This window comes from Cannabis sativa, chromosome 1 (genome assembly GCF_029168945.1).
Source record: "Cannabis sativa cultivar Pink pepper isolate KNU-18-1 chromosome 1, ASM2916894v1, whole genome shotgun sequence".
In the NCBI taxonomy this organism is placed as follows: domain Eukaryota; kingdom Viridiplantae; phylum Streptophyta; class Magnoliopsida; order Rosales; family Cannabaceae; genus Cannabis; species Cannabis sativa.
In genome coordinates this window covers 36,285,081-36,297,581 of record NC_083601.1, presented here as the reverse complement: position 1 = coordinate 36,297,581, position 12,501 = coordinate 36,285,081, and the positions used below count along the sequence as shown (strand labels likewise).

General features: G+C 32.5%; 2 protein-coding genes across 2 annotated transcripts; one reads left to right on the top strand and one right to left on the bottom strand.

Moving 5' to 3' along the window:
* Window positions 1–1,708: 1,708 nt before the first annotated feature.
* LOC115706421 (probable polygalacturonase) lies at window positions 1,709–5,201 on the top strand. The gene is made up of 6 exons (XM_030634067.2): window positions 1,709–1,983; window positions 2,139–2,495; window positions 3,593–3,713; window positions 3,879–4,053; window positions 4,148–4,218; window positions 4,316–5,201. The coding sequence occupies exons 1-6, from the start codon at window positions 1,942–1,944 to the stop codon at window positions 5,023–5,025; spliced, it is 1,476 nt and encodes a 491-aa protein (XP_030489927.2). The 5' UTR covers window positions 1,709–1,941; the 3' UTR covers window positions 5,026–5,201.
* Window positions 5,202–5,462: 261 nt separating this feature from the next.
* On the bottom strand, window positions 5,463–10,887 carry LOC115706422 (mitogen-activated protein kinase homolog MMK2). Its single transcript, XM_030634069.2, has 6 exons — window positions 10,268–10,887; window positions 9,254–9,383; window positions 8,048–8,185; window positions 7,309–7,641; window positions 6,622–6,805; window positions 5,463–6,059 (listed from the first exon to the last, which is right to left on the bottom strand). The coding sequence occupies exons 1-6, from the start codon at window positions 10,426–10,428 to the stop codon at window positions 5,887–5,889; spliced, it is 1,119 nt and encodes a 372-aa protein (XP_030489929.1). The 5' UTR covers window positions 10,429–10,887; the 3' UTR covers window positions 5,463–5,886.
* Between the last annotated feature and the right edge of the window lie 1,614 nt (window positions 10,888–12,501).

Sequence of the window (12,501 nt, the reverse complement as noted above, 5' to 3'; positions counted from 1 at the left end):
AATTGTCTATAGTGTACCCACACAGACCTATTACTGTTTGACACGTGGGCCACGCATCAATATGATAAAAAGTTAGGAACAAATGCCATACTAATACTAGAGTGCTTTCATAAGCTAAGACACACATTTTATTTCCTTGCATTGCCATTGGATGCATTAATGAGAGATTACAACAGAACCCCTCATTTTCACTTCTATGCTTGGATATGGACAATTGGACATGGTAATAACTTACACAACATAACTTCAAGTAAAGTGAGCTCAACACAAAGTTTAATGAAATAAAATGAAATGGGGTTATTATAGGACCATGAAGGGTGGGGTGGGGGCCATCCACCTTTTGCTGACCCGTGAGAGTGGGTCGGCAATACTATTATTAAACTTACAAGCAGTGGTGGTGAGATAGCATAAGGGTTGATGATGGAGCTGATCAAAAAGAAAAGAGATGGTGAGATGAGATCATATGTTGGGCGGTTGGGTTGGAAAATGATCACGAGACCAAATTTAGATCAATCCAAAATCCAAGAAAGTGAAAAGGGTTATTGGTTTTCCACTCATCACTTCACTACTTTCCAAAACAACAAATCCACACACAAACAGTACAAAAAGACACCTCCTTTCCCTTCAAATTAAACTCTATTTCTCTCTAAGATTCCCTTGTTCACGAGCTCATGTCATCTGTCCTTTTAACTCATTTATTTACTCTTCTTCTCTTTCTTAATATAATTTTCATCTTAAAAAGTACAGAAAAATTGGTTTTGTTACACTTGCTAGTCTATCCTCTTATATGTTTTTTTTTTAATGATAGCATTAAACATTCTTGTGGTCTTCGAGATAGTGATTATTTAATGGCCAAAGATAATGTGTTATTATAGATTATGCAATTACTTAATGAGTTTCTCAATTATTAGTTACTGTGTCAAATAAGTGCAATGCAACTGTGCTTTAGCTTTTAATGTATCTCAAACAGTTTCCTATTAGAAGAAACAATCTTAACAAAATCATTTTGTTTCCTCTTTAGTCTTTACATTTAATTAGTTGGTAAACAGTCCATAGTCAAGTACTAACTGTTGAAACTTGTGGTAGGAGAAATCTTTAAATAAAACAAGAAGATGCAAATTATGTGACAATAAACAATTTATTATGATATAACTCAAATGCAAATTATGTTATCTTGTCCATATATACACTAAATTTTCTTGTTTGACAAATGTAATCTGTACCATACTAATCCTTTTACAATATCATTAATTCTTATATAGAACAAAGATAATTGTGATCTAATATCAAAGATAAGAACAATGACTTGTTACATATTTGAAAGAGGTTAATTAGGATTTTTGCCTCCCGAATTTGTACCAAATTATGCCCTTTAATTTTTAAGGTCGTTAAAAATACCCCTTGAACTATTGAGATTGTTGGATTTAAGATGAATGAAAGTTCAGGGGACATGATTTAGTACATATAAAAATTCGAGGGACATAATTTAATAGATATCAAAATCTGGGGAGCATAGTTTAGTACATAAACAATCATTGAAATAGTAAATTGAATGAAATTAGACAAAAATCCTTAAATCTAACAATCTCAATAGTTCAGGAGAATTTTTAACGGCCAAAAAAATTAAGGGGACATGATTTGATACATGTTAAAGTTTAGGGGCAAAATATTTAAGAATGGATGATGGAATACAAGAAGATCATGACTGAGTATTTATACGTGTATATCTTCATTTTACTTTTCAGTATATAAGAAAGAAAAGTGGGGAAAAATAAAAGACTTTAATTCCGGGGTATAATAATAAAATAATAATGTTTGGTAAGTATAGGCTGGCTTAGCTTATTTGTAGTGTAGCTTTATCCTATAAATATTACATATACCACCACCATTTGTCATCCATAACAAAATTACTTCCAAAGTGTCAATTCAATTCTTCTCACAATGTTGTCAATATTCATGAGAAAACACATGATGAGAGCTCAAGTAAAACGAACAAACCTTTTCTCTTTCTCTTTCTAATTTTTTCTGCATCAACATTTTCTTCCCCCCCAAAAATAACTATTCCATGATATTTTTTTTGATCTACTAAAATGGGTTCAGCTTAGATTAATTTGTTTGATGATGATGGTATTGTGCAGGTGATTAAAGCTGTTATAGTTGCAGTTCTTGTACTTAACATAGTAAATGGAGTTGAGTGTAGTAGAAGAAGAGGAAAAGGAAGTAAAAAAGGAAGGAATGTAGAGACTTCGTTAGAGTACAGTGCCATAAGCTGTAGAGCTCATACTGCAGTGCTTACTGATTTTGGTGGAGTTGGAGATGGAAAAACATCCAACACTAAGGCCTTTCAAGATGCCATTAACAATCTCACTCAATATGCATCCAACGGTGGAGCTCAGCTCTTTGTCCCTCCTGGTAAATGGTTGACTGGCAGTTTCAGCCTCATTAGTCATTTCACTCTTTATCTCCACAAGGATGCTGTTCTTCTTGCTTCTCAGGTCTCTCTCTCTCAACATTTTAATTCTTTAATTTTAAAAAGAGAATATTATGTAAATCGTTGTACTTGTCAAGTGTGTTTAAATTTTAGGGAATAGAAATGCATTTAAGAGTTGTTTGATTGTTCTTTATTTGAACATTATGCTTACTTTGGTTTTGTTGTGTTGGAAGAAAATTAACTACTACTGAAGGAAAAAACTTGTAGAACTGGAAATTGTCTTTTTCCCCCTCTGGAAAATTACACTTTTTTTTTAAAGATTTTACAAAGAAGAATACTTAGGCTATAACTAGTACTTTATATTTAATTTCTTTGTTTTTTCTTCTCATCTATGAGAATCTTTTTGAAAAAAGAAAGTTCATGCTTTTAAATATTAAACATTTCGAATATAATTTGTTCAAGGTTAGGGGATCAAGAGTCAAATATTTGGAACCGTTTAAGACATTTCAAATACTATTTTGACTAAAAATAAGAAGAGGGATAAATTTTATTGATTTTTTTTAGTCATGAAAATAAATTATATTAAGTGTTATTTAGCTAAAAATGAAGTTTTTTTTTTTTTCGTAATACTAATGGTTCTATTGTAAAAACTAAAAAGGTGACACGTCACAGGATTAGGCATTAGAAAACAGATATGAGGGAACGGTTCATTGACAATGTGAAATAAAATCCAAGAATTTGTTGTACCAAAACAGTCAAGGGATCTTTTTGGTGAGATCGTTTGAATCTAAAGACGAAAAGGGCACTGTTGTTAGAAAAAGAAAATAAAAAGATGAAAAAGACAGAGACTGAAACAGGGATATCTAATAAAGTCCCTACATTATATCACCACCTAACATATGTTGTAGCGGGTCAACAACATTAATTGATTTGATTTGGTTGGTTTAGGATATAAATGAGTAAGTAGTCTAAGTCACACTTCAATTTTCATTAGTGTCGGAATCAATTAAAACTCATTAATCAACTTGGTTCACTAATTAATCAGAATTTTATTATTATAGACTCTTTTAATACACATACCTTTATTATAGTGTTGTACAACATTACAAGACTAGTTTTTTTTTCTTACATTTAATGATACATTGATTTGATTTGGTATAGGACATAAGTGAGTGGCCTGTCCTCAAAGCATTGCCATCGTACGGCCGAGGAAGAGACGCTGCTGGTGGACGCTTCGCCAGTCTCATATTTGGAACAAACCTCACTGATGTTGTTGTAACAGGTACACTTATCCCCAACAACACTAAATCGTGATATATAAAATTTTATCACTATCTAAAATGTCATATTTAAGAGCATTGCTATAAGGCACCAATAGCGCCTAGCAAAATTTAAACACTTTCATTGTTTTTGTAAAATTTTAACCTGAAATGAATTGGATTTCCAGGGGAAAATGGGACAATTGACGGCCAGGGTTCATTTTGGTGGCAGCAATTTCACAAGGGCAAGCTCAAGTATACAAGGCCTTACTTGATTGAGCTTATGTATACTGAAAATATTCAGATTTCTAATTTAACACTCTTGAATTCTCCATCATGGAATGTTCATCCTATTTACAGCAGGTACAGAGTAATATTATTCTTAATTCATTTTCAACCCTTGTTAAAATTGATTAATTCCTGAACTGATTTAGTGACCATGGTCTGGAACTTGCAGTAACATTCTTATTCAAGGAATTACAATCATTGCCCCAGTTTCATCTCCCAACACAGATGGGATCAACCCAGGTTGGTTTCCTTTCTTTCCTCTCCAATTATTTATGAGCATTCATTCATTCATTCTTACAAACTAACATAGTAACATTAACTTCAATTCCAATCACAGATTCTTGCACAAACACCAGAATAGAAGACTGTTACATAGTCTCTGGCGACGATTGTGTGGCTGTGAAAAGCGGTTGGGATGAGTACGGCATTGCCTTTGGAATGCCGACGAAACAGCTAGTAATCCGACGGCTCACGTGCATTTCACCATACAGCGCTGTGATCGCGCTGGGGAGTGAGATGTCAGGGGGAATCCAAGATGTCCGAGCAGAAGACATTGTGGCCATCAACACAGAATCCGGGGTTAGAATCAAGACTGCTGTGGGGAGAGGAGCATACGTTAAGGACATCTACGTGAGGAGAATGACAATGCATACCATGAAATGGGCATTTTGGATGACTGGAAACTACAAGGCTCATGCTGATAACCACTACGATCCCAACGCTGTGCCGGAGATCAAAGGGATCAACTACCGTGATATGGTGGCTGAGAATGTGTCAATGGCAGCCAGGTTGGAGGGGATATCTGGTGATCCCTTTACTGGTATTTGCATCTCAAATGTCACTATTGGCATGGCGGCCAAGGCAAAGAAGCAACCTTGGACTTGCACTGACGTGGCGGGGATCACGAGTGGTGTCACTCCTCCGCCATGTGCGCTTTTGCCTGATCAGGGTGAGAAGAAAATGGATTGTGATTTCCCTGCTGATTCACTTCCTATTGATTTAGTTGAGTTCAAGAGATGTAGCTACAAGATGAGTTATTATGTGTAAGTTGTAGATGTCGACTACCCTATACTATCAAACAGCAGCAATTCCAGCTCTTGTTGAGTTTGGATATTGATATTTCTTAGTAGAAGAAGATAAGATCATCTCTGTTTTTGTAATTCCATGTTGAAAGTGTATGCTTTTCATCAACTATAGTAATATGGTAATTGATTATTAAGTTACACTCTGTTCGTTTATCAAATTTTGTTTGTTTACCAAGGGCTGACACAATTTTATTCTAAAAGCCTAGAACATGAACATTGAAGTGTCAAATCATGAAGTTAACAGAGCTAGTAAAATATTTTCACATCCCCGTAAAAGATTTGACTGCTAGGAATATTAACTTTTGGACATGATTTGTGAGATTATAACTCGGTATGTAAGGCAAACACGTTTAAGCAAGGACCCCAAATGAGATACAACTTAAAATACAAGGCAACAAATGAAATAAATGACAAATATCATACAGTACTACTCCAAGGCACAATAATAAGAATTTATTAGAAACAAAATACACAAAAAGGTTGTAGGCTATGAATGAATAAAGTTTTTCAAGCATTTCGTCATCATCAACAAGAAGAAACAATCGACACAAAGAACAACAAACCTACACCAGTGAGGGACTGGCGCTCTCTAAACAGATCAACCGCTCTACTAACTACAAGCTTTAACTAGATTGAATGTTACAGACATCACAAAGGATCGTGTGCCTGATAATAACGATCGGACAATGAATGACATCTCAGAACCATTTTTCAGTAAAACCCACAATTTTTTCCCCTCTATAAGAGAGGGAAGCATTCTGGCCCATTGTTGATTGGCCAATTTTCTAGTGTACACTGTGTACAGCAGATCACAACACAATCCTCAATCAGTTGGATCTGGATTGAACTTTACAGCTTCTCTCCAGATGAGCTCCTTGATATTCTCTTCAGTAAATGATGGTTGCTCAAAATCAAAATTGAAAGGCATTGGACAGACCGGTTCCTCATTGATATCATGAAGAGGTGCCAAGTATGGGTGGCAAAGTGCCTCATCCACTGCAAAAACCAAGGAAGGAAAATATCATTTATTATTATTCAGGGTCCTGTAGATGAACTACACAAAATTAACTCTCTTTTCCTTATGGTACCCTGGAAAGAAACCCCTAAACTTTTAACAGGCTCAAAGTCAAACCCTGTAATATTTGGGAAGCATGAAACTTTTGTAACCAACAAACTGTCCGAAAGGAATTTTTAATCCTGGAACTACGTGGGAGCAAAGGCCTAACCACTCAAACTACCCTCAGGTTAAGCAAGCAGGACTGAAAGTCTTTCTTTCATTTGCAAAGTGATTGACATTGACAAGCAGGGATGCGAGCAGAAAGAAAATTTAATGCTTATATGGAGACTATGAAAGCAGACAGTAGAAAACTTCCAGCCAAAACGAGAAGGAAGAAAAACTATGTATTCCTTGTGCATAGAAGAGTCATTGTTCAACATAAATCATAACAAAATATAGATAACATAGTAAACTTATTTGCTTTTTCTTTAGACTTATTTTCTTTTATTATTTTAGTTTTGGATGGAAAATAAAAACTTGCATGACCATGATTCGGTATACCTGTAATACGCCTGTTTGGATCAAAGATAAGCATCTTCTCTAGCAAATCAACAGCTCCAGCAGACATATTAGGAAATTTAAGAGAAAATTGTTGCTTTGGGTACTGTGGAAGCTGCCGGACATATCTTCGGGCATTATCACTTCGTAAAAACCCAAGGCTAGTATCATCAGGTGAACCAATCAGCTGCTCAGAATAACAGAAATGTTTAACAGGTTTGCCACTAAATAAAAATGATTAATACAGTTTCAAACAAAAAAGTGTATGTACAGAAAAAAAAAAAAAAATACCATTACATTAACATCCCTGCAAAGAATTTACAAGATCATCTGAAAAGATCGAAACAAACAAATATAACAATAATTGAGCAGCATTTTCTTGAAAAAGAACATATAGAGTGTGCAAGAGCTATCTACAACATTTTTATACAAAGATCAATGGGATGAACAAGGTTAAGAAGTAAAACTGTCATTCAAGGTGAGGCTATCTTAAGTGGTTGGGTCATGGGTGGGTAAATATGTGTTTTGAGTGGTAAGGTTTCAAGTCATCATTAATGTATGTTTCAGTAATAATCAGCATAACGGAATATCAAATAATAATATTAAAATATATAATTTCCTAAACCTGAAAAAACAGATGAAAGTAATCTAGATTTCACAAGGAAGTTCTAGCAAACCTATAAACCATACCTCTGTTATAAGTCTCAGCTGATGAACATAGTCCTTTCCTGGAAACAGGGGTTGTCTGGTCACAATTTCACCAAGAATGCAGCCCACTGACCATATATCAATTGCTGCAGTGTATTCAGAACAATTAAGAAGTAATTCTGGTGCTCGGTACCATCTAGTAACAACATACTCAGTCATGAAATCAGTTTCAGAAGTGGTCCTTGCTAGCCCAAAATCCCCAATTTTAAGGTCACAATTTGAATTCAGAAGCAAGTTACTGGGCTTTAGATCGCGATGCAAAACGCTTGCTGAATGTACATACTTAAGTCCTCGTAATAGCTGATACAGAAAGTACTGCAAAGATATGATAAATTCATCAGTGCCAGCTTCAGATTTGCACCACAAAAGTTGCTACTATCTATAAGTTTCACTAGTCATTTTTCTATATCTGCTATAATCATTAAAACTGTAGAAGTTTCCATCTAAAGCAGAACGATAAATTTTCTCATAAGTTGTCTTAAGTGCCAAATATCCTAAAATCATACTGCTTTCCGCAGCACCAGCAGAAATAAAAATGAAAACATGATCAAATTGAAGGTTATACATGCAAATATTTTATAATTTATATTCTCTCTTATGTTGGAAATCTGTACATGAATAATCAACACTGTTCCAGTGGCTACGAAAAAGAGGAATACTGATTTTAAATGCAATGGTGATAATACTTTATATGCAACAAAAAAATTCATGAAATACCAACCCGACAATGATCGTCTGTCAATGACTGGTGGGAACGTATTATTTGATGGAGATCAGTGTCCATTAATTCATATACAATATAAACATCATTGAAGTTCTCCCTCTGTGGTGGTCGAATGATGTCTTTTACGGAAACAACCTGTGAACAAGAAAGAACAAACCAACATGCATAAGCCTCAAAATTCAGAAGGTATTAACCATAACAATTAAAAATTTAAATACACAGCATAGGTAATTCGATGGGAGATCACCTATTCATGTTAATTTTTCATTTTAAGAAGCAGTTGGGGTTTGAACTTTGAAACCCCTACTTTGTACTCACAACACACCCACCCAAACACTTGAGCTAGACTAGTGTTAATGGCAGATATCAATTTGAAATGACCATGGTAAAAAAAAAATAAAGGCAGGACACATATCTTGAAATCCACCTTTATAAGCCCAGAAAAAAAGAAAATCTTGAAACTGCATCATGACTGGAAATACAAGCATGATCTTTTAGATTGACTAGGGAAAGAGCACACGAAAATATCTATCAAATTTAAATTCCAATAACAATGCCCAAACCTCAAACTAATCTCATGCTCACTCCAACTTTTACACATTTATAAGCCTCAAACTAAATGATCTCCGAGATATGAACCTAAAGGATGTGTCAAGGCCGTATGTTATGTGAAGTATTTGCACCGACAAGCACACTAAGGCGCTAAATACACAATCACAAAACAGCATCAAAGAATTCATTATTATTGCATGCATAGGGACAGGTTCAAACCCCTAATCCCATTTTGTTTCTAGTTGATTGAAACAACTACTTTGAGGACTAGATTCATCATCAGTTTTTCTTTAACCATATCAAAATGATGAATGATGGCATATTACCATAAAATATTTGTGAAGTGATAACATACTTTGAAATGACCATTCAAATTACATGAAGGCAATGCGAACCATTGCCAGTACTCTGAAATAAAAAGATCAAGTCTATATTATCTAACACTGCAAAAGAATATAATAAATGTAAAAGTACTCTGAAATAAAAAGATCAAGTCTATATTATCTAACACTGCAAAAGAATATAATAAATGTAAAGAAACTAGCGAATCTAAGAACATCATTTCTTAGCTCATAAATACCAAAGTTTCTTAAGAAGAGAGAACTTGTATTAAAGCCATGAACAAGTGAGTTAAATGATTAATGAAATTACATTTTCATGATCCATATGGCGTAGAAGTTTAATTTCACGTAAAGTCCTTTTTGCATCTATTCTGTTGTCAAATGCATTACCAATCTTCTTAATGGCAACCTCCTCATTTGTCTCGGCATTAGTAGCAGCACTACAAAATAAATAAGTGAGAATTTAGCTTCCTTAATCGTATCAATAGGACAACTGATTAAAACATACACACACACACAGAGATAAGGACATATTTGACTGTTATATTTAATAAAAACATGTCATCTAACCAAACACTATATTAAATAATATTAGAAACATGAAAAGGTACATCTCTAACATAAGAAAACAACAATTACATTTTTTTATCTATTACATGTAGCATATGAACTCAAAACTTATGAATATTGTTAACTGCACAACAAGACTGACCAATTCTCTTTATCCATACAGTGGCAATACCGGAACAAAACTAGCTTCCTACTTTAGGAAAAATAGTATGCAACAACTGTAAGGCGATAACTTGAGCCAGCTTTTAATATTATCCATCAAATCCACACTGAGTTGACAAAACTTCCAAATGATTTTTGAATGCAAACACATGCATCATGAACTTCAGTAGTTCCAATTCTCTCTCCCTATAGACTTTTAACCCTTCTAAGTCCTAAGCACCAAAAACCCACTAATGTTCTATACTCTTCACAATCAAAAAATGAATAAATTATCAATTCACGAAAGTCCCACTAGAAAATCCATCCCCATAGCTAAAGAAAACAGCAATAACAAATTAAACCCATAAAAGACAAGTACACAAAGCAACAGTACCAGCTAATCTACATTGGCCTCGCCAAGATTTTCAAGAATCACCATAACTGAACTAGTGTAATTCCCAATTCAACAAAATAAATGTTTGGTATTTCTAACCAGAAACCAAACCAAATTTCTCAAAAACAAAACTTTCGGTTTCGGAGTAGAAACAGTAGAGCTAGAAGTGAGAGATAAAAAAAGGGGAAAAAGATCTGAAACACAGAAAAGACATCTTACCAAACAATTCCATAAGCACCTCTACCAACAGGGCGAATAGGAGGAACGTACTTTTTTGAAACTTCAAAGAGGTTACCGTAAATATTGTACTGAAGATACCGTCCACCATGAGTAGGAACCCCTCTGATGTGATGGTCCGCAGAGGCAACACCGGTATCCATTTGGACCCGAGACAAGCACAGATCAATACGACCGAATTGGGCAACGACCCAAGTCAAGTGAGAGATTTATTAAGGAGAAGAAGGGGCTGCTAATGAAATCTCGGAAGGAGAAGATGTGTCGGTAAGCATAAATCTTTTTTACAAAATTTTTATTTACTTTGTGTAGTCTTTTAAAGAAAAACAAAAACGAATTTCTTCGAAGAAACGGGGTATGTATGAATGTCAACTTAGTGCCATTGACAGTGGCAAGCGTGTGTATGTATACATATATACATACATACATACATACACACATAAATGTGAGGTATGAAGAACTTTCAATTCAAAGGAGACTTTTTGAACTGGAAAAGTTTGTTGACCCGTGATCATGACATACAAATTACAAACTGAGTTTTCTTCCTTTGTCCCTAATTATTTTTCTAATATATAAATTTTTAATTTTTAAATTACTTTCATGACAAATTTAATTTACTATTACTGTGAAAATTATATTACTATAGCTTTTTTCAAGAGTGATTGTTTGAATGCTATTTTAGCTATTTAGAAGAGGTGTGATTGGTTTACAAAATGTATGAATTTTTATCAAGTTAGTTTATATCATTTTGTTCTCGAGAGTAATAAAGTCACTCATATTTTGACAAAATTTAATCTACAGTATTGATTAGGGTTTTTTTTTTTTTTTTTGGAGAGACAGAGGATTTTTTATTTTGGTTGATGAGAATTTCTTTTTATATATATATAAAAAAAATCTATGGAAAATTAAAAATATTACATTTATTGAGATTTCACACTAAATTAAATTTCAATACTGGGAGCGTTTTTTGAAAATGTTATAACTTTACTGTCTAAATTTTCAAGAGCAATTAATTTTGTCCCATGTGGCTCGCTCTGCGAATTTAGCGACCCATGGTTTGGCAAAGCATGCTCTGCGGTTAGACGATGAGTTATCCTGGTTCGAGGAGATTCCAGCGCCAGTGGCGACCGTCTGCGTCGTAAATTTATGAGCGATTCTAATCCCTTTGTCAAAAAAAAAAAATCAATCCTACTCTAAAACTATCTTAAATATATTAGTGTAACATTATAAATTACATTGATTTTTTTTATTAGTTTTTAATATTAAGTTATATATTTATAAATAAACTTTTTTTATATATAGTATTTTTATTTATTTATAATTTAATAAAATAATATAATAATAAAAAAAAATATAATCTTAGTGTTGTAATTGGAATATAAAAAAAATAGTGTTAGAATTTAATTATTTTTGTATTGATTTAACATTTATCATAGAAATTACCCTTAAATGATATAACCAAAATAGAGTTATTTTATAAATAATAATTATTAAATTAAAATAACTAATATTAAATTTTACAATGGTTATATATCATTAGTAAATGCTCTTTACAATTTTTATTTATTTATTTTATTGAATCTAACCATTAGTAAAAAAAAAAAGAAATAAACTTGAATTTATAGACACGGATGACTGATATATATAAATCTTTATACATAAAATATGATTATGTAATAATTTTTATTGGTTTAACAAAATATTTTAAAAATATAAAAATATTTTGTTAAATTTAACGGTATTAGTGGAGTTAATTTTATAAATATTAATATTATTTATTTTAGACTAATTTAGATATGTATATAAATATTAATATTATTTTTTTTAATTAATTTAAATATGTAAATATTAATATATTATTTGTAACATTATATCAAAAATATTAGAAATATATTTAATTTTTAATATTTTTAAATTTTATATTTATTTTACTCAAATTTTAAAACTTTAAATATTTTTTAAAAGAAAAATTAAAATTTAATAAGTGATTTTCTTTTCTTATAAAATTTTAAAAATACACATAATAAAAATAAAAATTAAAAATATAACTAAATTGAGAAATATAACAAAAATATATATTTATATATTTGTATATTAACTTACATACAGGAATTGGGATACATTTTCCATGTCGAGCACAGCAGAGCACTTGAGTTGAGAAATATATTCATAGAATATTCCATATATATATATACTTCCTTATAAAATGATAAAAGGCT

Bases quoted from the DNA above. Each gene is read 5' to 3' on its own strand.
- LOC115706421 (XM_030634067.2), top strand. From the start codon at position 1,942: ATGTTGTCAATATTCATGAGAAAACACATGATGAGAGCTCAA. The intron at 1,984-2,138 runs GTAAAACGAACA...GGTATTGTGCAG, and splicing joins AACACATGATGAGAGCTCAA to GTGATTAAAGCTGTTATAGT. The intron at 4,054-4,147 runs GTACAGAGTAAT...TGGAACTTGCAG, and splicing joins GTTCATCCTATTTACAGCAG to TAACATTCTTATTCAAGGAA.
- LOC115706422 (XM_030634069.2), bottom strand. From the start codon at position 10,428: ATGGATACCGGTGTTGCCTCTGCGGACCATCACATCAGAGGGGTTCCT. The intron at 9,384-10,267 runs GTAAGATGTCTT...TTTATTTTGTAG, and splicing joins GGTGCTTATGGAATTGTTTG to TGCTGCTACTAATGCCGAGA. The intron at 6,060-6,621 runs GTATACCGAATC...TGGTTTTTGCAG, and splicing joins TCCAAACAGGCGTATTACAG to TGGATGAGGCACTTTGCCAC.